This window comes from Dermacentor variabilis, chromosome 3 (genome assembly GCF_050947875.1).
Source record: "Dermacentor variabilis isolate Ectoservices chromosome 3, ASM5094787v1, whole genome shotgun sequence".
NCBI lineage: Eukaryota > Metazoa > Arthropoda > Arachnida > Ixodida > Ixodidae > Dermacentor > Dermacentor variabilis.
Genome location: NC_134570.1, coordinates 204,438,139 through 204,464,444, shown reverse-complemented (window position 1 = coordinate 204,464,444; position 26,306 = coordinate 204,438,139). Strand labels below are relative to the sequence as shown.

Genomic DNA, 26,306 nt, shown 5'->3' with positions numbered 1-26,306 from the left:
GCACATCGATTAACTTTGACAATCGCATCAGAAAAGTATAAAACCATTCACGGCACAAGAACAGCTGAAATTTCTAACGAAAACCCATTTGTGCTTCCTTTCAAGGGAGCGCCGCTTCTTGCCAGAGAATCAAAGTCACACGCATAAATGCCTCCACATCAGACACACTGCCTGCAATGGCACGAATTATGGCAGTGGCTTTAATAGATCATCTAATTCAAAACATGCTAAACCATCACCGGAAGTGCACTGCGCAGCGAAAAAGAAAAAAAAAAGGGGCGGTGGGGCTTGCAACATGAACAATGCGCCTTCCCTCGCCTCGGCACGGGAGAAGGTTGTGAAGGAATGTTGCTTGCAGATGCTAGCGAAGACAGAGAGCCGTGTAGGTTGGCAGTGAAGCTTGCCTCCTAGCAGCATGGCAACACAATATTTCAATTTTTCAATCTTTTCTAATGAAACAATGAGAAAAATTCTTCCAGTAAAACACTCTCTAAATGGCACCTTACTATGTTTCGGTGTATAGCCAAAATTTACGATGGGGCTTCGTGAGGCATCTTTCAATGCACTCCAAGTTTTGAATTAATGGTCAGAAAATGAGAAAAAGACAATGCCTTAGATCAGGTCATAACACAAAGTTCTTTTTTTGTGTCTGAATATGCATTCTTCCCACTTGCGCAAGCAAGCATGGCACCTTTTTGCACGAGTTTGTGGGGTCTCTCACACCCATGCTCTTGGGACAAAGGAACGACAACACAGTAGTGCAAACAATCACAAGGGCATTTATTGCACCTTTCATAGATCAATGCCTGCTAGCCGAGTTGCTATCCACAAAACATGCCGATGGGCACGCGACAAATCTAGAAGTCCGACTCACCGCGACCGCAAAGCGAGCAAATATGTTCGCCCCATGCTGGATCCCTATGCCTGGTAGTTCGCGCGTACTGTCAAGCGAATGGTGGCGCATTCCAAGGCGGCCACGCGAGGCGGTCTCGCAGAAGCATGGGTCGGCGGCGCGCGGGATGTCCACGCTGTTCGCCGACCCGCCGGGGAAGAAGCCCGTCCTCCCCCGCACCCTCAAGTAACCCTGCCGTGAGGCGGCGTTAGCAACGCAACACTCGCGCCATCTCTCGCACTGCGCCCCAACCACATCGACCGCCGCGAGCATCACGCAGGCCACGCGGCGAAGCCGGATTACAGGAGACGCGCCATGCGGGAAAAACATCAGGGGACGCGCGAGAGTCGCGCATCCCCACAAGTTATGCACGTCGACACTGGTTTGGAAAAGCTTCGCAGGCAGGTGCGCATCTGTGCACGTGTGGTAGACAATTTACCTAAAGCACGGGATGGCAACAAGTGCGAGCAGGACTGTGAACACTAAGAGGGGGGGGGGGGGCAGCCATATTGGCAAGCAAGAGGAAATCAAGGGTAGTTGAGCTTAGAATGTGCTGTTCGTACTAAAAGTCTTTGCTTTTTTTCTATTTCCCTCATGGAAAATTATGGCAGTGCTGCTGCACCTTCAATGTGTCATACAGCGACAGGGCTCTTCATATAAGGTGAAGGAACTCACATAAGGAACTCACATGTGCCATGGCCGGTAATGTTGCAAGCAGTGCATCTTGTGTACAGGCCTTTGCGCATGTGACCTTCACTCTCCCTCAAAGTGCCCTTAAGAGGAAGGGTGCACAGCCTTTCGTTTGAAATTATGACCTTTGACCGTATTCGCGCCACACAGCTATTTTATACTTTGCAGACATAATAGCCACCATCCGATCTACAGGCCACGCTTGCGTTTTTGCAATTCCCAAACCTGGTGAGGGGCCCTTTAATGGGCACTTCCGAAGATGGTTGTCCTCGGTGCTTTCCACACTGTTAAATATTCCAGAAACTTTCACCACTCTTTTAGGCTGTTTCACATGGTGCAATTTTCACTCAGTGACACAGCGAATTCCGTCGCTCAGCGACCGTCGCGATGTCATGGGCTCTCTGCCACTGCATTCCAACAAGTTGGTCGTGCCGTCGCTGAGTCGCAGTGATCGGCGTGATGTGGGATGGGCAATGTGTGACGAAACCAAGCACCGTCAAAATAGGCACTTTGCTGTTTTACCACACATTGGCAGCTCTGTGGAGCAATGTCGCGCGCCAGTTTTAGGTATGTATTAATAGGGCATACTCACCAGCACCTGCAGCTTAGGAGCTTCATAAATTTTTTTTTCCCTCCGCTTACAGAATTCGTTTAAAAGGAGAAGCTGCACATTATTCAGGTTGGGAGGAGAGGCTGCCTCAACATAAGGCATGTACCCAATTGATCGCCACCACCGCGAACCTCTTCATGGCTAGAAATTGTTCCAGCTGCTTCTACACGCATGATCAATAGTAGCTTGTTCTTCTGCAAAAGCAAATACTCCTACAGGAAAAAAAGTTGTGGCTTCCATAGTAACAACGAAACTGAGTGTACTAAACTGAACCACCTCACCGCCGCCGCACAAGCCGCATGCTCATACTTGCGGTGTTGTGCAGCGTCTCACTCACAGCATCTGCAAGCTATCGCAAAGTCTCAACGCTTTTAAACGTTGAAAAATGGTGTACTTATTCTGCTATTGAATAATGATAGGAAAATTCTAATATCCGACTAGTTTCCATGTTGTTTTTATTGAATGACGCAGGCATAAATAGTTCGTGAGCAAACGGCAACCTTGCACATCACTGCGATGGAAATAGCGCTGCCACAGACGCACGTGAAAGCTATCAGCAAAAATCACTCTGCAACGTGCGCAGCAGAAAGATTTTTTTCGCCCCGATTATGCCATGTGAAACAATCTTTTAGCGCTGATATCAACTGATACCAAATACAACAGAGACTGGTTCATACATTTTGCTCAAAAAAACAAAAACAAGAAAAACACACTAATCCAGAAAATCCGGTCACTACAAAATTTGACCGACTCAACTGTATTTGAGATCTACGTAATGCCCCCCCCAAGAATTTTTGCCTAGTAAGTGGGCATGCAGTCTTGCACTACAAGTGGGAGCAAATGGCAAGGCCTCACATTTCCGTGGAAGTCAACCAGGGCTGTGGCAGCATCCAGGAGGGTCTTGTGCACCACTGGGTGAGGGTCTGACAGTGCCTCTTGTACGTAGAACTCCATGAGCTCCGGCACAGCAGGCGAATGCACCAGCGGTGCCAGCTGTGCCAATGCAAGCCCCACGCCACTTCGGGGCTCCCACACATCCGGCGGCCGCTCCATTATCACCCTCCCAAAGCTGTCTCGTACAGGCTCAGGACGCTACAATGCAAGTACACACAGCAAGCTTTCAAATGCATTCATTTGCAATTACTCTGAACTTTTCTAGGCTCTGAATCAAAACCACATCACATGATCAAATGTCCAATGTTTCAAGCCTAACTCACATGTACCTTCGAACCTCCGTTACCTCCGTTCGAACCTCCGTTACCTTGGCCGTAAGTGGCATTGGCTAACACTCCCAGGGATGCAGCAAGTTATCTTTCTGCCGACTTTCACTTCTGTTTACAGTATATATTCACGTAAGGAAGACAGTTACATAATAAATGCATAACAAGCTTTGCTCTTCAAAATTTTGATTACTGCATTCCTCCCCACAATAACTGCACCCCCAATTTTGTTACTGTGCAGTGCCACGATCAAACGGCTGTGCTGCAGTTTTACAGAGAGACTAGGACCTTTTACTCTCACACATGTGTTTAAAGCAAGCACACTTAAGGGGGCACACGGGTTTTAGATCCCAAAAAATTGTGAAGAAAATGAATATTTTGAAAATGGTATTTTTTAAAATTTCTAACTATTATTCTACCACTTCGCCAAATTTTATGCATTCTAAATCAATATTTTAGCTGTAATATAAATTTTTGGCACCAGTGTCGGCTAAACATCAGCCAATGTTGCTGTAAAAAATAGTTTTTTCTACGCCGTGTGACAGCCCCCACAGTTTTCAGTTATGCCGACCTGTATTTTGTTTGAAAGAACAGTCTCTCGTCTTCATTTTCCTGCCACTACCGGCTCCTTCCACACATTGGCAGTGAAGAAATTCTGCTCCAAAAAGAAGTCCCAAATGTGTGCTGTGATTGGTCGATAAAGGCATGTGACCCTCAGCTAGCCACGCCATTGGCTCCTGACAATGAAGCACTGCCTGAAGCGCTCCCGACAACGGCCGCGTTTCATCGACGTTACGGCACGACACTACTATTCTGCAACCGGAAGTTTTGCAGCATATTGACAGTGAAGCTCAAGGAAAGCTTCAAGCATTAGCATCAACTGCTGCTACTTACTGAAAATCAGAACTACTAGATCGCGTTGACACTGCTACCAGGACAAATGAGCTGGCTATGTCTGCTGAGCATGCGTCTGCTAAAAACTTGCTGCGAGTGGTCAGAAGGCGTTACCGTAGTGACTCTAGCCAGACAGACAACATTCCTGGAGGCTACTATTGCAATAGCACTTGTAAATATTGAAATATTTTGTCGTGTTCTGTTATAAAAATAAAATCATTTTGTTTTTTCAAGTTTAGACTCGTAACAGAATCTGGCATATGACCCACACGAGCCTGCGTACACGCGAGAGGCATGGCAATAGGCATCGGCAGATCGTCTGCGATCTCCAAAGTAAACCTACACGCAAGGACAGAGGGAAATGGTTAGCTTTGCTGCTGCATTATTGCCGATGCGGTATGACATTGCACGACGCAGTGACTTATCTCCGGTGCAATCTTGTCGGATCGTCTGAGCCTTGGGACAACCGCCTCCCCTTTCTTGCTGTAGGAAGTAGATACGGCTTGCATGTGTTTGGTTTCAAACTTTTTTTTTTTAAAGAAGGTCGGTTTGCCGCTTACGTTCGCAATACGATGAACAAAGAAACGGCATATCAGCGGTTTTCGAGGCATCTCACTGCCAGGCGCACTGAGCCAATAGGAGGGCCACGTGCTTTGTCACCACACCGGCCCCCGATACTTTTACGTTTGTGCTTTTTCTAAGAGGCCATTTTCGGTGAGGATGCGGGGAACCCAAAAGACGGAACTTCGAGCTTTCAAATGATACCGAGATGGCAGCGCTCAACGGTGGGAAAAACGAGAAAGTGCCCCGTGAACTTCGGTGTTTCTGCGCTATCTTGCGGTTGTTTCTCGCCATCCTTGCTGACAGAATAATTTTTTTCTGACACTCAGGGTGCTCTTTTGGGCAAATCATTTTGATACGGTGTAGATTAGGCATTACAGATGCCGAAACAGGTAGTTCCCAAAAACAGATTTTTTTCGAGATTTTTGGTTTTTAGGACCTGTGTCCCCCCTTAATCTCTATGCTCGTCACTGTGCTGGAAATACTTAGCAATCATGCCACGTGAGATATGCCGAGATTATGTAAACAAAATTCTGCAGCTAACTTATGTAGGGTGCACATCCACACTAGTGGCAAACAAGACAAACATCGGCAGGGGCAGAGAATTGGATGACCGAGAAGCTGACAACACAATCACGATGAGAGAACACTGGTGGCAAGCATGCTGTATAAGCACCCCGTACATTACCCCGGTCACCAGGGATGTGACAGAGAGTGACTGTGATAACACCTGCAGCATGCTTGTCACATGCTTGCTGCCAGTGCAAGGGCAGCTCGAAGAATCCAGAGAGAAAAAAAGTTGGAGGCCGTTTAAGCTTCACCTTTAAGAGTGGAACACAATAGCATTCAAAGATCCCTGACTGCTGCTCACACTTCCCGGCAACTGTAGCTTATGTAGTCATAAGTTTACTGAGAAACGCTGGCGGCTGACGCTATGCACGAAGGCGAGCTTTATGGTAGAAACGTGGCCTCTTGCATGGGCCGCAATGCGGCAGAGCCAAGCGCCATCTGGAGGCGTTGCAAGGAAATGGGTACAGTGCTCTGGGGCCTCCGTGATTTGCATGCGCAAATCTTGGATGCCGTGACAGGTCTACGAATTGTAGAAACACTGGGAAAAGGGGCTTGTGTTTGAGTTTGTGCGTACAGAATTTCGTTTTCTTGTATATTCAAATTACAATCCGACATCATCATGTCTGAAGGTTGGGTGTAAGTCATACTTTACAATTTTTCTGACGCATTTTGGAGAAATTCAATTAGTTCAGTAGCTTCTTTGCACTACATGGGGGGAGTCTGCATGATTGGGTATGCGTGGTTGGGTTTGCAAGGTTCGGAATGATTTTTGTCGAAATGACGGTCGACACAGGAATGCTGATGTCGGATTTTCTGCAACATGGGGCCCTTAATGCTATTGTGTTATCAACACTTTCTTTATGCAGTTTACGGGTTTCACTCTGACTTAATAGGTGTGTGAACACACACGATGCACAGCCAGCCGTGACACACGGGAGAGTCCAAGTGAAGAAGGCACGGCTGGCGCTTGGTCGGTTCCGTGAGTATAGTGGGGCACAGTGTCGAATTCGTGAGCCATTTGCCCAGTTTTCTGCCTGTCTTTGGTTTCACTGGGTGCAATGGGCCCTACGTCGAGTAGTAAGCCTGCTGTGGGACAAAGAGCTCACCTGCTCACAAAACGGAAACGCTCATCAGGCACTAATAAACTTTGACAATGCCGATGAGCAGGATGGTCGAGGAAAGAGAAGCACAGAGCGTGCTTGTTAAAACCATAGGTGCTAAAGAGCAGTGCTTCAACATGATCCTTGCGATAATGCCGGCTGCAAGAACAAGCTATTGTGGATTGACGATGTGGCTAAAGCAGTGAGCAACCTGGATGACTGGTCCGGCGGTTTTGATCGGTGCAGAGTGGTGCAATAACAATGCTGTTACGGTTTGCAAATACAGTCAATGTCCAACTTTTCGGACTCCCTAGGGGCCGCGAAAACTTCTGAAAAATTGGGCAGTCAGGAAAAAACGAATGTCTACCTTTTACTGCCCCCAAGGCTCAAATCGCCACAGGCACTTGCGAATCAGCTCTAAAGGCCTGCCTGCCAGTACACCTACTAGGCGTGTTGAGGCAGCAACATAATCAAAATGGTGGCAATGGTGGCATTGACTAATGCCATTTCGGACCTGCGGTCATGCCATAAAGTTGGGAAAATCGGATGGCGATGGTTTTTTGCATCTGAAATTTCAGACGTCCTTATACACTGGCTCTACAAGGGTACATGGTGGTGCCATGAAGGTGTCCGAATTATCGGGCATGTCCAAAAGATCAGACGTCCAGAAAATCTATTGTTGACAGTAGTATACATGTATTTTTACTGGAAAAATATGTTATCTAATGCATTTTTCATATTGTTACAGGGATGTTGGGAGTATAAGACTGTATTTACAATGTATATACAAGCAGAGTCAATGGGGTTAAAAATGGCAGACTAGAAACAGCATGCAGCAGCCAGCGTCTCACGATCTTCTTCCTTTCTCTCTTCTTTCATCCTTCTGTAACAGGACCCCCAGGTGGTGAAGCGCTCTCTCGGCACATGGTAGGCGAAGAACTGCAAGCGAAGTATGGCTTCAGCCACGAAACGTGCACAACGTCAGCAGGTGGTGGACTTGAGGATGCATGAAACTGTAACGATGCAACCTCGTAATTGACGTTGTTAACTTAATGCAGGACTTCATAAGGCCCTGTGTAGTGAGAAAGAAGCCTCTGGGAGAGGCTGACCCGACGACACAGTGACCAAAGCAGCACACAAGCCCCTGGGCCAAACTCAACATTGCGATGGCACTGGTCATAACCCTCTTTCTGCAGATGCTGTGAGGCTAATAAGCAAGATCGGGCGACTTGACGTGCCACCTGAGCACGATTGATGACTTCAGAAGCGTACTCAGTGGCAACGCAAGGTACAGAAGGTAGGATAGCATCGAAGGGCAAAGTGGGGTGGCAACCATACAAAAGATAAAAGGGTGAATAACCTGCGGTGTCATGTCGGGACGAGTTACACGCATATGTCACGTAGGCCAGCGTGGCGTCCCAGTTGCGGTTATCGTTGGAAACGTACATCGACAGCATCTATGCAAGTGTGTGGTTGAGACGTTCCGTAAGACTGTTTGTTTGTGGGTGGTAGGCGGTGGACAGCTTGTGCTCAGTAGCACAAGAGCGGAGGAGGTCGTCCACAACTCGAGACAAGGACGAGCGGCCACGGTCTGTAAGTAACTGTCGAGGAGCACCGTGCTGGAGAATGACGTCATGAAGGAGAAAATCGGCGACGTCAGTTGTGCGATTAGTCGGCAACGCCATTGCTATAGCGTAGCGTGTTGCATAATCAGTAGCGACAGCGATCTACTTATTCCCCCTAGTCGTCGTCGGAAAAGGGCCAAGCAGGTCAAGGCCTATAGGAAAGCAAGGATCAGATGGAACTTCAATTGGATGGAGTCGGCCGACAGGTGCCAGGGTAGGTTTCTTCCGGCGCTGACACAATTTGCAATTTGTGACATAACAACGCACAGAGTGGTAGAGACCCGGTCAGAAGAACCGGCGTCGCACGTGGTCGTATGTACACAAGACACCAAGCTGTCCCGCCGTCGGTGCATTTGTTTGAGAGCGAAGGATTGCAGATGACAAGGAAGGACAAGGAGTAACTCAGGGCCATCAAGGTTCATATTGTGGTGGTAGAGGATGCCGTTATGCAGCACGTGCCGTCGATGCTGCCAGATTGCACTCCGGCGATAATGGACTGTAAGGATGCGTCATGTTGTTGTTCAGTGCGCATGTTGGTCATGTCAAAGCCATCACGCAGGTCACCGGATCGTCCATAACAGGATCGGGAGGATCCACGGGGTGACGTGAGAGGCAGTCAGCTTCCTTGTGCGGACGTCCTGACTTATAGTTGACAACAAATGAAAATTCCTGGAGCCCAGGGAGCAAGCCGTCTTGTGGGTACCCGGAGGGAAGACAGCCAGCAGAGGGCGTGGTGGTCTGTAACGACCGAAAACGTGCGGCCATACAAATATGGCCGGAACTTGGCGACAGCCCAAACTAAACCCAAGCACTCCCGCTCGGTGATGGAGTAATTTCAGCAGGTGACAGCAGGCGGCTGGCATAAGCTATCACATACTCTCTACCATTCTGCTCTTGGGCGAGAACAGCGTCGATGCCGTGGCCACTTGCGTCAGTGTTGACTTCGGTCGGTGCAGATGGATCAAAGTGGGCAAGTATGGGAGGGGTGGTCAGAAACCCAATGAGAGCGGTAAACGTGTGAGCTTGCTCAGGGCCCCATGAGAACGGCGTGTTCTTCTTTAGAAGATCTGTCAAAGGCCGAGCAACGTCAGCGAAGTTTTTGACGAAATGGCGAAAGTAAGAACACAGGCTGACGAAGCAGCGCACGTCAGAAGCAGAACGTGGCACATGGAAACTGCGTACGGCGCGAACTTTTTCTGGATCTGGTTGGACACCGGATGCGTCAACGAGGTGTCCCAACATGGAAATCTGACGGCGCCCGAATTGACACTTCGTGGAGTTAAGTTGGAGGCAGGCTTTTCGGAAGACTGCAAGAATGGCAGCGAGTGGGGTAAGGTGGCTGCCGAACGTGGGAGAAAACACAATAACGTTATCAAGGTAACAGAGGCAGGTGGTCCATTTGTAGCCTCGCAGAAGAGAGTCCATCATACGTTCAAATGTCGCAGGAGCATTGCATAGGCCAAAGGGCATGACTTTGAACTAATATAAGCCATCCGGCATCATGAAGGCCGTCTTCTTGCAGTCCATTTCATCAACTGAAATCTGCCAGTATCTGGATCGAAGATCCATGGACGAGAAGTATTTAGCTCCGTGCAAGCAGTCCAATGCGTCATCGATGTGTGGTAGTGGGTAGACATCTTTTCGGGTGATCTTGTTTAAATGGCGATAACGAAAAAATGCCAGGTACCATATCTTTTTTTTTTCACAAGGACGACAGGCGAAGTCCAAAGGCTGGCTGATGGTCCGATGACCCCTTTGCGGAGCATTTTGTCTACTTCTGATTGGATGACTCAATGTTCAGCATGCGATACACGATAGGGACGCCGACGAATAGGATTAGTGTGTCCAGTGTTGATACGGTGGTGGACAACAGATGTTTGTCCTAAAGGCTTGTTGCTGAAATCAAAGATGTCAAGGTACGATACGAGGAGGAGACATATGTTTGTGGCCTGTTCACAGGTGAGGACAGGTACAATCGTCTTCACCAAGTCATCCATTAGGGAACCAGAGCTGTGAGCTGCAATTGGTGCTAAGAAACCGCTCTCGGCATCCAGACTTTCAATGTCAAATTCGGAAGTATTAGTAACGATGGCCAAGAACATGCGGGCTGGAAGCACTTGAGGGCACAGGCTGAAATTCAGAAGCGGAAGGATGAGGTTGTTATTAGTAATCGTCACCAGCGTACGCGGAAAAGCAACGCTCTGGTTGAAATCATGTCTACCATGAGGCAAAGGACATGTTCACAGTCGAGAATCTGTGGCTGTGCAATTAAAGCGACGTAAGTGACTGCTTTAGGTGACAGATGCACATCTTGAAGCGAACACAAGTGCAGTGCTCGGAGCATCAGCGACTTGAGGCAGTTCCAACTGAAGAACGCCGGTTGCGCAGTCGATGAGAGCGGAATGATAAGATAAAAAGTCCAATCCAAGGAAAACATTGTGAGGGCAGTTGCTGATCACAGCAAAGAGAACAGAAGTAGGGCGGCCGGCTATACTTATACGCGCAGTACACAGTCCAAGTACAACCAGCACGCCGCCATCGGCCACACGAAGCACTCGGGCAGCTGCTGGGGTGAGGACCTTCTTTTAGGGTCTTGAGGCGAGAAAATCGCGAAAAAAAATAGATTTTTTTAAAATAACATTTTCACTACCTACAACTACTGTTCCTTTAATTCACCAAGTTTCACATCTCGCGAAAGAGTGTTTTGCCCGCAATATCAATTTGTAACATCACTGTGAGCTGAGTTCCGCGCAAGAACAACCCTTTTTCTATGCGCACGATCGCAGCCATCTTGAAGAAGAATTGAATTGAAGAAGAAAGAGGAGCCTTTCTTCTTCAATTTCCCGCAAAAAGTGACTCCGTTGGCTAGCCGGTGACGTTAAAATCCGCGAAGAAAACAAAAGTCCGAACGCGTGATCTCATTCGTCGACTAGCACGCGTGATCAGAAACGCATGCTGTGGTTGGCTGCGCGAGGTTCCTGTCGTCTGCTCCATTCCACAGGCGATGCGACAGGGAGTCTCGTAGGTTTGTGACGAATGCGCAATGATGACCGATCCACCGGAAAAGTTCGCGAGGAGGCACAACTACGGCAAAAAGAAGAAGCGATCAGCTTATAACTTTCAAATGCGTTCCATTCCTTCAGAGAACATCGATAATCGTCCGCATCGTCTGCTGCCAGCCACGAACGATGCCGAAGTAGGCCTAGCCAGCTCGCCTATGAGTGAGTGTGTTCCGGACAGCGGCCGCGTTCGACGTGACACTGCAATGTTGCAGCGTGCAGATTCACTGCAGAGGGAGATGAATGCTCAAAAAGACTTCAAGTTCTTGCGTCAACGCCAGCGACAAAGCGGAAGGTGCATTTGCTCACTCGCGCCGACGGCACTGCAGCCGCACCAGTCGACGCTATCGCCAATAGGACTCCGTGAATGCACTAATGTCGTTTCTCAAGCGCAAGGTGCGCGACGGTAACGTCGCAGTAGGTAAAAGGGAACAGGAATATGGCCTTGCCATAAAGATCATTATCATGTGCGTGTGCTGCGGCGATATCCGCGTGAATGGCAACCTCGACCCCCGTGAACGGCAACCTTGCCGTGTGCGCGATGCAAGCCACTGGGAATCGGCGAACGGTGCTAAACGATGTTTTTGGCACATTTGGGTGGCCTTGGTCAGAGCGACTACATTCCTGGTGGCTTTTAGCCACTTTCACTGCAAAATAGTGCAAAATTATTTCTGCAATTTTGGTTAAAAGTAAATGTATTTCTTTTTTTCTCGTTTTCTCAAAACACCGATTTCTGACTTGCTGATTTGTGCTGATTTGCAGCAGCGATATCTGTGCCTTCAAGGCAGGTAGAGCCACAGTCTTTGTTGTGACTTATTTGTAGCTGAGTGTGCAAAGTACACAATGGTAGGCACAGATATTGGATTTATGCTTTAAAATTTTTCAGTTCTGCTTTAGATCAGACAGTAGGGAACTCACATTTGGAACAGTGGATATTGAATTGCTATAGAGTTGCTAATATTAGTTATAGCAAAAAGGTATTCCTACCATTGTGTTCCCTATGTTTTCTAGTACTAGGCCATGTGGCAATATGAATTTTTGTAGCCCGGGTATTATTCTCTTGTTTCTGCAAATGATGAACAATGAATCTCATTTATCTTGAGAAGTAAATGGCCCTATTGGAAAAATAATTACATATTTGAAATCGTCACAAGAATCTTAATAAGGTTCCTAAGTTTCATTAATATTGATGAAAAAATGAATATTATATCAATAGCAGTGTCACCCCCGAAAAGGACTGTTGTCGCATTGTTAGTGTGGAGAGAAAGCGAATGTCCTTGGCAGCTTTTCAAGCAGCTGCAAAGCGGAGGCAGTGAGGAAATCCCCATCCAGATTATTCCCCCAGAGCCTTCAGAGCCATTGGCTGACAATTTCATGCATCCAGGATAATAAAATGCTTTTTTCACATGGTGGCTAGTTTTTTCCACTTTCCTCAACGCGTTTTTTTTGGTAATTAGCAATTTTCCGGGATGCATACTTACTTGCCTAATCATCCAATTTGAATAATTGTTGCTTTATCTGATAGCTAGGCTCCCAAGGAGTGCAGTAAGTCTATAATACCACATTTCTGCACCTTGAAACATATTGAAATTTTGAGGAAGGTGAAAAAATATATATATATCGCATGTGAAGTTAGAACTTCTAACTTTTGTAACTTTGGATAGAACAGAGGTAGAAACATGAGACAATGCTTACTGCACTCCTTGAACATTCAGGAATACGTTCACGTTACCTTTACATCTCTTACTGCAAAAAATTTCTGCCAGTCATCCCGAAACATGGGAACAGGAAAAATTGTATGAAATATTTTTCTCGTTATATAGAGAAAAACTAATTACATATTTGCATCAAGCACATTAAATTATATATTACCTACAAATTTCATTCTTCTCGCAGCAATAGCAATGATAATATTGCTCAAGGCCCAGGTCCCCTCTTAAACGTCTACGTAAGCTAGCACTCATCACAGATGCGTGGGCTCCAGTGTCGACGAGTGCTTGGACAGGTAAGCTGTCTATTATAACATCGATTACACTTCTCTTTGTGGGCACAGACAGAGGATTTGCTGCAGTAGTCGGCAATGCAGCACCACCTCTGAGGGCTGCATTTGTTTTTCCAAAAGGGTGCGGCCAAAAGCCACAGGGGACGAAAGGTGACGTGGCTACTGCGAATGGGAAGATGGGCGACGTGTTTGCGGTGGAGCGAGACTGGTGTCCACATGGCGATGGTGAGCCGACTGTACCACATGTTCCTAGCAGAGCTACCGGCCCTGTTAGACTCGGCGGTGGGCGAAACATTGCGAGCATTTCCATTAAAACGGCTCCGGTTGGTCAGTGTGCGAGGTGTTGAGGGCCACGAGTTGCGACAGTATCTGGCGACATGACCAATGCGGCGACAAGTGAAACATATCCGCTAGTCGTCCACGGTTCTCCACAGTCGGGTTACGATAATGCGGAGAGAAGCGTCGGGGTGGAGCGAAAATAGTAGAAGGGTGTTCGTTGGCTCTGGGGTTGGTGATAGCACAGACAGAATGTAGGCCAAAGTTTTGAAGTTCCTGTTGAACGATGGCTTGCATGAGGGGAAATGAAAAAGGGGTAGCATCAGGCCTACACGAACAGAAAGCTGCAGGCGCCATCGCATCCAGTTCACGTCGAACGATTCATACCACGTCCTCTGATGGCGACGCATGCTGCTGTGCAGGCTGATCTTCACACGTCGACACTGCGGCAGTATTGGAAAGTCTGGTGAATGGGTGCAGGACACGTCAGCTTTTCGCCTGCTTGAATTGTTGGCACTCTTTGATGATAGCATCAATTGTAGAGTAGCTTTGGCACATAGCAGATTAACCCTTTGAAGGTTTTTGCCGTACATGTACGGCGGCAGTTTTCTGTCCTGCAAGGTCTTTGCTGTACGTGTACGGTTTCGACCCTCCGTTTGAAATTTTGTGCCATAATGGCGATACGTGTTCACTGGGAGGTGCTGCCACCTCTTAGGACTTACAGGAAGCGTTTGAAATCTCTGCTACCTTCTTGCAGAGATAAACAAAACTGATTTCTAGCTTCAGCGCGCCACGCAGACTGCGGCAACACCCCTTTTGCGGTTTCGGTTTCGCCGCGTGATCGCAACGGAGGAGCATGAGACATGATCTTTCTCTTTGTCGGCACTCTCTTGCAGGGGTTGCGGAAGTTGATTACTATCTTGATTGGCACTGCTCTTAACTTGTTTATCTCGCCGCTCGTGAGGTATTCTTTCTCTCTGCGGCAACATGCTTTCGCGGTTTCAGTTCCGCGGCGTGATCGCAACGGAGGCGCACAAAACGTGATTTTTCTCTTTGCCAGCACTCTCTTGCAGGGGTGGCAGAAGTTGATTTCGATCTTGATTGGCACTGCTCTTAGCTTGTTTATCACCACCATTCACGAGGTATTCTGGCTCTCTGCGGCAACGCGCTTACGTGAGAGGGTGCCTCAGAGCTCTGCCCAAGGCAGCCGCACGCAGAGAAGATGTCAAGTGTGTGCCAACACAACTCGTTGCTCCAAGAGGAGAACAGACGTGTTTTAGGTGTGCAGACTGCGATAAGGCGCTGTGCGTAGACCCGTGTTTCAAGGGGTACCACACTCTGAAATACTATTGAACATTTTGCAGTTCTGAGTGATGCCGACACCAAAATACTGTTCCTAATATTTTTTTTTACTATTTATTCCCGACTTTATATATTTTGTACATTCAAGATCCGCAATAAAGTAATTTGACCACCTGGGAAAGTTCTTTTCAAAATAATTCGACCCTTAAAGGGTTAAAGGCGCCGTCAGCAATTCCCTTGAGCACATGCCCTACCTTCTCAGCTTCTGCCATGTCGTGGTCGGCTTTACGACAAAACGCCAGCACTTCCTGGATATACGAAACATAGGACTCTGTGGGGGATTGGGCACGAGAGGCCAGTTCCTGCTTTGCGGCAATTTTATGGCTGGCTGGTTTGCCAAACAACCCTGTTTACTTGTCTTTGCATTGGTCCCAGCTGGTCAGCTCCTCTTCATGGTTTTCGAACCACACCTTTTCCGTGCCTCTAAGGTAAAACAACAGGTTAGCTAGCATAAGCGTAGGGTCCCATCTGTTGATTCCACTCACACGTTCTTACATGGCCACCCACTCTTCAACATCGGCGCCATCAGTCCCGCAGAAAGTTCCGGGATCCTTGGGTTGCACAACCACAACTGAAGGGGACAGCGACATAGCGAGTAATAGTGACCTTTGGAGGAGGCGACGACTTTGATCCCGAGTGCTCACTGTCATTCACGGCGAGGACAGTGATGTGACGTCCACTGCGGAGCTCCGTTTCCAGCCGTGGTACCCCGCACCTCCCACCAATATGTTATAGACTGTATTTACAATGTATATACAAACAGAGTCAATGGGGTTAAAATGGCTGACTTGTAACAACATGCAGCAGCCAGCATCTGGCGATCTTTCTTCTTCCTCTCTCTCTTCTTTCATCCTTCCGTAACAATATCATTATCATTTTACTTTTCAATTTTTACTGTTTCGAAAAATTTCCATAAAATTTACCCTGCATAATAACATCCCCTCCAACTTTGTTTCGGTCTTCAGGAGGAAAAAAGTGCGTTCATTAAGCTAGTACATATGGCATTTCTACATTTCAATTAAACAATTCCCTATTCTTTCCCTGGCTTGACTGTACCATTTTCTGTGATTGTCAGAGAAGCAGCCTTGTGAGGAGCTCATGCTGCATAAAAGGACACAAAACAAATGCAAAAACTTATTTTCTGGGTACTCATTTTCCATACATGCTCAATTCTTCACATTTCATTGCCATGCATTGAAACCGGAATATCACACACCATATTATGGGGCATTCAACTTACAAAACCTCACCCCCCAAGTATCAACTTGGAGAAGCTACAGCCACAAAAGACTCTGCCCCCATTTTTGTATTCCTTATCCTCACTGATATCACGGCTTCCTTTGAACTGTTTGTAGGCCAATGAGCTTAAGAGTACCTTCGCACTCAGCATTTGGTTTTAGTCATTTGAGCTTGACATGCTGGTGCCTCTTATGCATATGTTTACTCGCAAGAAGTACCCATAAAAGCTGTTATTTACGACAGGATGAACACCTGCTGGCACTTTCAAGTAAGGTTCAATTATTGCATTATTATTACGTAAAACAGATCTCGCATGGGAAGGCATACATGTGTTTAGGTGTCCTCACTGTTACATCTTTTTGGTTTGCTTTTCGTAACTATACATACAGAGGCAACCAACCAGGTGTTGCAGGGTTCATTTGTGGCCAACCACAACTTTGCAGCCAGAAATTTTACATAGTGGAGATGCATTTTAGTGCGCAACACGTTCTGCTTCGTTGGCAGTGAGTGCTAATGGCCGTAATACACTAAAACCATATGACTTGTGATATTACGCTCTACCATATCCAGCAAAGACAATAGCGCCCCAAAGCAAATCCATTGTTACGCTTGCACTGCTTTGGCACAGCATTATGAAGTGGAGAGCAGTCCACAAAATCGGCTGCTTTTCACAGCATTGTAAGCACGCCGCCACATTGCAGCGCACAGCTTCCCTAGTTTGCCATCTTCTACGTGCGGCCGGTCTCCATCATGCAAGGAGGAAGCCAGAGGCTGCTTGGTGCAGCTGACACAGCACCTGTTCGTACAGAGAGACCCAACGCATTGTGTCACGAACCTGCAGGTGCTGGCGGTATGCGTCCATGAGCTGAAGCAGCACATCATGCAGGCAGTCGGGGAATGACTGCAGCAGTGATTTGAGGGCCTGTGCAGCTGTGCTGCGGGTTTCTGCCTGGGGGTGCATCACGTCTGACAGCAGACGAGTGCACAGTGCTGGCTCGGGCTCCAGTTTTAGCTCACGCCACAACCTGCACCGTGAACAAAGCATGCACAATGTGAGCCAATCGTGCATGCATACAAATTACAATCGATCAATATAAAAAGGGTGGGGTACTAATGTGTGCAAGTATCAATCCCCACTGGAGTTGAACTATCATGGAATTTATAGGAAGCACATAAGCTTCACTTCAAATGAACCCTATCAAATTGCAGTAAAACCTCATTAAACTGTACCCGCTTAAACAGTAGTTTTATTTTGAAAGTAGTAAAGACAAATTCCACACTCAGCGGCCATTGAACATAAAGTGTTTTGTATCCACATAAACCATACCAGCTTATTGCATACGCATCAGTTAAAACTTAGCGTTTCCACTTTTCGTCGCGCAAACACGGCGGTGCGTCGTCTCCATCGGGCGGCCCGGCAGAACAACAAGCCTCACAGATCGGAACAACGGCCTCCAAGCGCACTGTGCGTTTGTGCGTGAAGCTATATCAACCTCAACATCATTTCGACACTGTGCAAGAGAGTGTTGTGGCATCGTGCAAGCGAGGACTCGCGTCATGCCGAAGCGCGGATAACAAAGACGCCAGGTGCTCGGCATAGAAGGAAAACTAGACATCGTCCGTGCTATTGAACGTGACACGAAGAAGTCGGTGCTGGCACGTGACAGGGATCTGCTGTTGACTACAGTGTGTGGCATTTGGAATGCGAAGGAGTTGCTTGGCAGTGCTGCTGCGACGGAAAAGAGATGTCGGCTATGAGGTTTGACTTTTCGCCATCGTTGCCTCTGTTGTTGCCGAAGTGTCAACTAGCGACAGTGATGAGGATGACACGAAAAGCAACAGCACGGGCGATTCAGGCCCGACAGTGGCAGAAGCTGCGCGTTACGTCAGCCTCATGAATGCAATCGTTGCGACAAGAACAGGGGCGCGATAACGTAACTATTCCAAACGAAAAGCATTCCGAACTCCGGCAGCTGGCAATGAAAAAGGTGCCCCGAGAGTTCTGCAGCACTACTGCGCACTTGCACGGAGAATATGTAATGCCAACGAGGAATCTGCCATGCAAGTGTTTGCTGAGAAGAGGGGGCTGGCTGAAAAAGTGGCTCACAGCTTCGGTTAGTTTGAGGCCACCGTCATCGCAGCTAGGCCGGTGCGGCATCAAATGAAAATAACACTTTTGTTGCACGAAGTGAATAAACATTGCATGTTTTCCCCCTTTCATCGCACTCTCTCTGAGTTTCGGTAAGTGGGCGATCTCATGCTAATTCGGTTAAACAGTACGACTGTTTAGTGCATACTTTTTCGGAGCTCCGGCCAACTACGGTTTAACGAGGTTTCACTGTACTTTTGCCTATCTGTAATAACCACATGAAAATGTTCAAAAAACAGATTGACACAGCGTTGCCTAAGGATAAGTGCAGCAATGGGTTAACACGCTCTTCCTGGCCACTGTGTGGCCTAAAGACAATTCTTTTGTGGCCAATCCTTTCTTTCTGACTGCCAATATTTCAGACTTCTAAGCGGCTCTCCCGAAGTCTGAATTATCGGTCAGTGACTGTATTACATAATCCGATTTCACCTGAAATTTTAACATTCACATGCCCATGACAGAACAAAACTAGGAGCTGCAAAGAGGAGCATACTTTTCAGCCAGGGCCTTGATCTCCTCCTTGGCATCGAATCGCGCAACCCACACTCGGGCAGCCAGCTCAAGGCTGTTTGCAGGGTCCGTCTCGCGGGTTGGAACCACCAGCTGGAGCATCAGCAGGCACTGCAGACACATACCAATGCGCATCAGAGAGGAATCAAAACACCACCTAATCCTAGACCCAGAAGTAAGCATGATGATGCTTCTCACATCGACCACACACACATTCTTCACGGTCGCTATCAAACCTCGCATAGAAATCATTTTAAATGATACCCCTGCACCTGCACACCACCCTGTAAGTGTCGAATGGCCGATTAAATTGGCTGACTGCTCCCAGTAAACACATTACAGTCAAATCTCGATAATTAAAACGCGAAAGGGCTCGAGAATTTGTTTGAACTAACAGAAGTTCAAATTAAAAAAATTACTCCTTCTTGAAGTACAGTATTTACTCAATGAACGCACTCGCATAATGAACGCACCCCCAGATCAGTCGCGAAAAATCTTAATTTTTTTTCCCTCTCGTATTGAATGCACCCCCAACTTTGCAATACTGTGCAGGCCCACGATCGAAAAGCCATGCTGTAGTTTTTCAGAGAGGCTACAACCTTTGACTCTGGCGCATGTGTTTAAAGCAAGCACACTTAAGGGGGGAAATTGCTGTTGAAATAATGTTCATTCACTTTTTCATCAATATTGACAAAACTTCCCAATGTTCTTAAGATTATTGTGCTGACTTCAATTATGTCATTAGTTTTGTTGTAGGTCAATTAGTTTCTATAATAATTAACATTTCTCTTACACTGTTTAAGGCCACAATGGAAAATAAATAGCACAATAAAAATTATTTGTAAGGCATGTTTAGATAGCATGAAGACTAAGGAATGAAAGATGGGAAGCACATTTTTTTATGTGGCCCTTAATAGATATCTTACAGCCCATTGAGATCAAGCCCACAACATATCATTATGGCAACCATGTGGCTGAAATTGTTGCAAAATAATTTCTAAAGTTAAAAAAAAATTTTGCTCTACTGCATAAATTATACACTAGCACCCATTCTTCAAAAATAATTTTAGTCTGTTCTTGGTGTTGAGATATCGAGGCCTCAATATTGACACAAAGATGTGGAGCTCCCGCACTGCAGAACGGCGCGCGTAAAGGTTGGCGCCGTGAAAGACGATGAAGCGAGTAAGCTGCACGCTCTTCTTCTGGCCCGCCATTAAAGAGAAACGTCTATTTTGTAACACTCCGTCTCCAGTCTACGTTACATTTTTCTGGTGGAGGTGCTGGGTACATGCTACCACTCTCAGATCGAACACCGTCTACAAGCCCAGTACGAAGTCCGGTCGAGCTGACTCCTGTGCACGTACGGACAAGCCGCCGACTTCAAGGACTACCACCTGAGTACGAGCCGCTACCCAACCAAGTCAGAAGAATGAGTACGTCGGTTCCATCATCTTCCTCGACCGCGCTGACAGAGGTCGTCCTCAACCAGCCGAAGACCTGTATTATTGCTTGCCGCATGACGGGTTACTAAATTCCGTAAATGAGTGCGTTAAAGAACAAGTGCAAGAATCGGCTTTTATTGACAGATGCAGTGTTTAAACGGCAGCTTTTCTAGAAATTCTTTCAATGTACTTGAAGTAGACGCTGATTGGATGGAGAGCTGGCGTTTTTCTGCAGAAATCAGGCATTTGTATTGGCTCAAAGGTTGCCCCTATTCTTAGCAACATTTACCTGAGTAAGGCTGACAACTGCTTAGAGAAAGCCTTAGGTGATAGCGTTATCAAGATATTTCGGTACGTTGATGATTACCTGATTTTCTGCCATAGGGAAGAATTCGATTCCGCTGCTACCTCAGTAAGTGATCAATTTGAACCTTGTGGGGGAGGATTAAAGTTTACCAAGGAATTTCCTCAGCCACGTGTAATTCAGTTTCTTGACATTTCCTTGATCTTCGAACAAAACCATGTTTGTTGGCAGTACTCCCCAAGATCTTCGAAGCCGTTGCTAAACTTTCAATCCAAGCATTCTAAATTAGTAAAAAACGGAATTGCCATGTCGTGCCTTAAGTGTTCCCTCACCAGATCCTGCATGCACAAAATGAGCGCCAGTTTTAATGCGCAGGTCCGGTGCCTATTAGAAGCAGGTTATCCTAGTGTAGCGGTGGCCACTGTGGCTGAGCGCCTATAGAAGTCGGTTTCGAGAGGGACGGACGTGATTACAGAAAGCAGTAGTAGCAAAAAAAGAGTAGTGGCTATTCCGTATATTCATTCAGTGTCGCATAGGCTTAAAAAAGTTGCAAGTAGATATGATGTTAACGTTGCTTTCACTGCTCCCAATAAGCTAGGTAAGATATGTGCTGCCGTACAGAATAAAAAGGAGCGGGTAAAAGGCAAAAAACGAACAGATATTTGCCCAGTGAAGCACAATAAGAACAACCGTTTTACTGACTGTCGTATGGGTGTGGTGTATAAAATTCCCCTTAGCTGTGGCCAGTTCTACGTAGGGCAAACGGGACGGTGTATCAATCAGAGGCTAATGGAACATAAAAGGTAGTTAACTGGTGTGTTGCCTTCTAATCTTTCCCTACATTGCCAAGATTGTAACTGCACGCCAGAGTTAGATGAATGCGCGATATTGTACAGGCATAAGAATGAAGATACGCATGGCATATCTTTAATGGTGGAAGTGCGTGCGTGAGTCAGCCTTCAATTACTTTACATAAGGAAGAGATTAAGTGACATAACAGTTATCTCTCACGTAGACCGGCACGTGTACCCGACTGACACGTGGTGTTACCATTCCTGAGCATGCGCAGAGGAGTTTTGTGTCTTCTCCTTTTTCGCCTCAGTGCTCCCTTCAGTTGATAGTCAGCGTTCGTGTTGTCCACTTTACTCTTGTGTCCTGTCTGCAAGCCTCACTTCTTTTTTGCATAATGAATCCTTACCAACTAGCTCCCCCCCCCCCAGCTTTCTGTCGTTCTATAATCTCCATGTCCTTCCATGGGGACACCTTCGAGGATGTAGAGGACTGGTTCGATCACTTTGAGCGTGTCGCAGAATACAACGGCTGGACTCCAGAGCGCAAGCTACGCAACGACTACTTTGCCCTCGAGGACTATGCACGGACATGGTTTGAGAACCGTGAGGCGGCCCTATCGACATGGGACGAATACCGGCAGAAGCTAATCGGCCCATACGCCAGCCTCGATCGCAGCGAGCTGAATCTGCAATTCAGGTGAGAGTACAGCGGCCGAACGAAAGCATTGCAATGTTTGTTGAGGATATGTGCCAACTTTTCCGACGCGCGGATCCATCCATGCCGGAAGAAAAGAAGCTCAGGAACTTGATGCGCGGGGTCAAGCAAGAGTTATTCGGTGGCCTAATACGCAACCCACCAAAGACTGTTGCAGAGTTTCTCGCGGAAGCCATATCAATGGAAAATGCACGGCAGCAGCGAACACGGCAGTACAACCGCGACGTGTCGACCCTATCACGTGACCCTCTTGCTATGCCCTTGGACAATACCGACACCTTGCGGGAGCTCATTAGGCTTGTTGTTCGAGAAGAGCGCCAAAACTTTCAGGTGGCTCCAGCATCAGTACAGCGACTCGCCCTGGCTGAGGTCGTCCGGGAGGAAATCAGGCAGGCAGTCCAAGTCTCAGAGCAAAGCGAGACACCCCAGCACAAGGTACGACAGCCACAACCTCGCATGTCGTATGCGGAAGCAGCACGAAGTTCGTTGTCCCCGATCTTTCCCGATATGAACGACGTCCCGGACATTCATGGAGTGCGCGCCGTTGAACAAGTAACTGGCGACTTCAGGCCTCGCCGCATGGTATTCATGGCTGAATGGCGGTCACCACAGACCGGAGGCCCTTGTGTTTCCATTGCGGTTAAGCTGATCACCTCTACAGGGCATGTCCTTACCGCCGAGCTGGGCTCAGTGGATTTTCCCTGAATGCGCCGAGCCTGCGCAATGGTGAACGCCCCCTGGAGATTGAAGCATACCTAGCGGACGCCAGGACCTCATTTGCCCCACGATTCTGTGAACCCCGGTCACCGTCACCCGCCCAAAACAGGTCTTCCAGCCCCCTCTTCACGCCGAGAGCAACGAGCCGTTGCTCACCCAGCCCTGCCTCCCAGGAAAACTGAGTCCAGCGACCTGCAGAGGTGATGTCGCTGACGTTGCGAACGCTGAAGATCCTCCACTATAACGATCACGATATGACGCAATTGAGACGCAGAGAAAGCAGCGTAGTTCGGTGTCAGTATCTTGCGACGTACCAGTTACCATAGATGACTACGAAGTCACGGCGTTAATTTACACGGGTGCGGACACATCTGTTATGAGCCAGAACCTCGCACGTATACTGAACAAAGTTTCGACGCAATGGATCGGAACTCAAATTCGTACTGCAAGAGGGCATCTCATAACTCCAATGGGCCGGTGCATGGCGCAAGTCAACATTCGGGGCTTCACGTACATCGGCGACTTCGTCATTCTTCCTGAATGTTCAAAGGACCTTATACTCGGCACGGATTTCCTTCAGGCGAACGGTGCCATCATTGACCTGCAATAGTCTAGAGTCAGCTTCGCATAGCTCACGATCACGTCACGTTGCCACCTAAGAGCAGTGTGCTTACCCTTGTCCGATGCGACAAGGAGGACGATGCCGAAGGAATTGCTGAGGCGAACATGCCCCTGCTTCTTGAGCGCCACATTTGAATAGCCAGAGGGCTTCTCCAGGTGTGAAACAAATTTTCAGTCGTTTTGCTAACAAACTTTAGCAAGGAATATCGGCATGTACCATGAAGAACGACAATAGCATTCGTTCGTGAAATTACTGATGTTACTGACATTGCCACATTGGAAACTGCATCGTCTCAGCAATCTGAGTTACCCAGCCTAAAAGAACGGATTCATGTTAATGCCGCTCTGCCAGACCATCAGAAAGACCGTCTACTGAGTCTCGTGAATGAATTTGCGCACTGTTTTTCAACGTCATCCAAAGTGCGGCGCACGTCCATCACAAAGCACCACATCATTACGGACGAGTCCGCACGTCCTGTTCGTCAGCATCCCTACAGAGTATCTCCAGTGGAAATGGAAGCGATCAAGCATCAGGTGAAAGAGATGCGCCAAGACGATGTGATCCAGCCGCCCACCAGCCCGTGGGCCTCCCCTGTAGTGTTAGTAAGAAAAAAAGACAACACACTACGCTTCTGCGTAGATTACAGAAAGTTGAACCGTGTCACCAAGCACGATGTTTATCCATTGCCACGCATCGACGACGCACTGGATCGTCTACAACATGCCAAGTTCTTTTTCTTCTTTGGATCTTAAATCAGGGCATTGGCAAATCGAAGTTGATGAACAGGACGTGAAAAAACAGCATTTGTGACACCTGACGGGTTTTATGAGTTCAAAGTTCTCCCCTTCGGTCTCTGTTCCGCACCTGCCACCTTTCAGCGGATGATGGATACCGTGCTTGCTGAACTCAAATGAGAAACCTGCCTCGTATACTTGGACGACATGGTCGTGTTCTCGAGCACGTTTGACGAACATCTCGCACGACTCGAGAGTGCTGGCCTCACCATCAAGCCTGAAAAATGCTACTTTGGGTTCCAAGAGTTTAAATTTCTTGGCCATGTCGTTGGTCCTCAAGTCGTCCGACCAGCCCCCGACAAGTTAGCTGCCATCGCCGCGATTTCACCACCCACAGACAAGAAGGTTGTCCAACGCTGCCTTGGTTCGTGTGCATATTAAAGGCGCTTTGTCGAGGGATTCTCGAGAATAGCTGAGCCTCTGACACGGCTCACACGCGACGATGTGCCTTTCATTTGGGCGGACGAGCAGCAGCAGTCGTTCAATGAACTGCACCAGCGTTTGCAGGCGACCCCGATACTTGCTCATTTTGACGAAGACGCCGACACTGAAATCCATACTGTCGCCAGTAATTCGGGTCTCGGTGCAGTTCTTGTGCAGTGGCAAGCTGGTGTGGAACGCCCCATTGCTTATGCAAGCCGCAGTCTCACCAAGGCTGAGAAAAACTACTCAACCACTGAAAAAGAATGCTTAGCGGTTGTGTGGGCAATTAGTAAATTCCGACCCTACTTGTACGGTAGACCCTTTAAGGCTGTCAGCGATCACCACGCCCTGTGCTGGCTTGCCAACCTCAAGGATCCTTCAGGCAGACTAGCCCGTTGGAGCCTAAGGTTACAAGAATACGACATTACAGTTGTCTACCGATCTGGAAGGAAGCACAGCGACGCTGACTGTATGTCACGCGCACCACTCCCTACGACGTCCTCAGATCATGACCATGACTTGCCATTGGTCGGCGTTATCGACGCCATAAAGATGGCTGAGCACCAGTGCGCTGACCCTGAGCTGCTGCTGCTGATTGAGCACCTTCAAGGAGTTGAAGGTGTCTTACTCCGCTCGCTCGTGTGCGGCTTATCATCGTACTCTTTGCAGAACAACGTCCTTTACAGGAAAAACTGCGGAAGCGGTCCAAATGCGTACCTGCTTGTCGTGCCGTCGGCGCTGTGCCAAGACATTTTGCAAGCCTGCCATGATAAGCCATGTGCGGGACACCTGGGATTCGCTAAGACATTAGCAGGGATACGCCAGAAGTATTACTGGCCGTGACTTTTTTCTTCTGTGCAGTGGTATGTGAAGACCTGCCGTGATTGTCAGCGCCACAAGAAACAACCAGTTAACCCAGCTGGCTTTCTCCACCCTGTGGACCTTCCTCAAGCCCCGTTTCAACAAACGGGAATGGATTTACTTCGGCAATTCCCAGTGACCTCTTCACGCAACAAATGGATAGTCGTTGCTACCGACTACTTAACCCGGTACGCCGAAACCGAAGCTATTCCGCAAGCAAACTCGTATGAAGTGGCCAAGTTCTTTGTACGCCACATCGTCCTACGACATGGTGCACCGTCTGTTCTCATCACCGACCGTGGTGCAGCATTTACAGCCGAACTTATGCAGGACATTCTCCAGCTGACGCATTGCTCTCACCGCAAGAGCACTGCATATCACCCTCAAACCAATGGGTTAACTGAATGTCTGAACAGAACGCTGGCTGATATGCTCTCCATGTACATCGACCTAGAGCACAAGACGTGGGACGAGATTTTACCCTATGTGACCTTCGCGTGTAACACTGCTGTACAGGAGACTACACAGTTTACGTCGTTTGAACTTGTATATGGGCGCCACGTCACGTCAGCACTTGACGCCATGCTACCGTAAAACACGTTGTGGGGCTAGTTGGTGCATAACTTACAATAGAATAAGCGCCAAAATTGACGACACACAAGAAGGAATACAGACAGAACAAGGCGCTACTTGCAAGGCGCTACTTGCAACTAGTTGCAAGTAGCGCCTTGTCCTGTCTGTATTCCTTCTTGTGTGTCGTCAATTTTGGCGCTTATTCTATTGTAAGCCATGCTACCACTGGTTGATAATAGCCCGACCAGCGAACACACGGAAAAGTTCGTACAAAGAGCCGAAGAAGCACGCCAGCTTGCTCGGCA

At 47.8% G+C, this 26,306-nt stretch overlaps 1 protein-coding gene across 1 annotated transcript in view; it reads right to left on the bottom strand.

Moving 5' to 3' along the window:
- l(3)80Fj (lethal (3) 80Fj) overlaps positions 1 to 26,306 on the bottom strand; it is a 413,275-nt gene that overhangs the window by 189,479 nt on the left and 197,490 nt on the right. The window contains exons 27-29 of the mRNA XM_075686799.1: positions 18,743 to 18,870; positions 16,936 to 17,125; positions 3,048 to 3,284 (exon numbers count right to left, since the gene is read on the bottom strand). Of these exons, the coding sequence (XP_075542914.1) occupies positions 3,048 to 3,284; positions 16,936 to 17,125; positions 18,743 to 18,870 (555 nt within the window). The remainder of the gene's footprint in view (positions 1 to 3,047; positions 3,285 to 16,935; positions 17,126 to 18,742; positions 18,871 to 26,306) is intronic.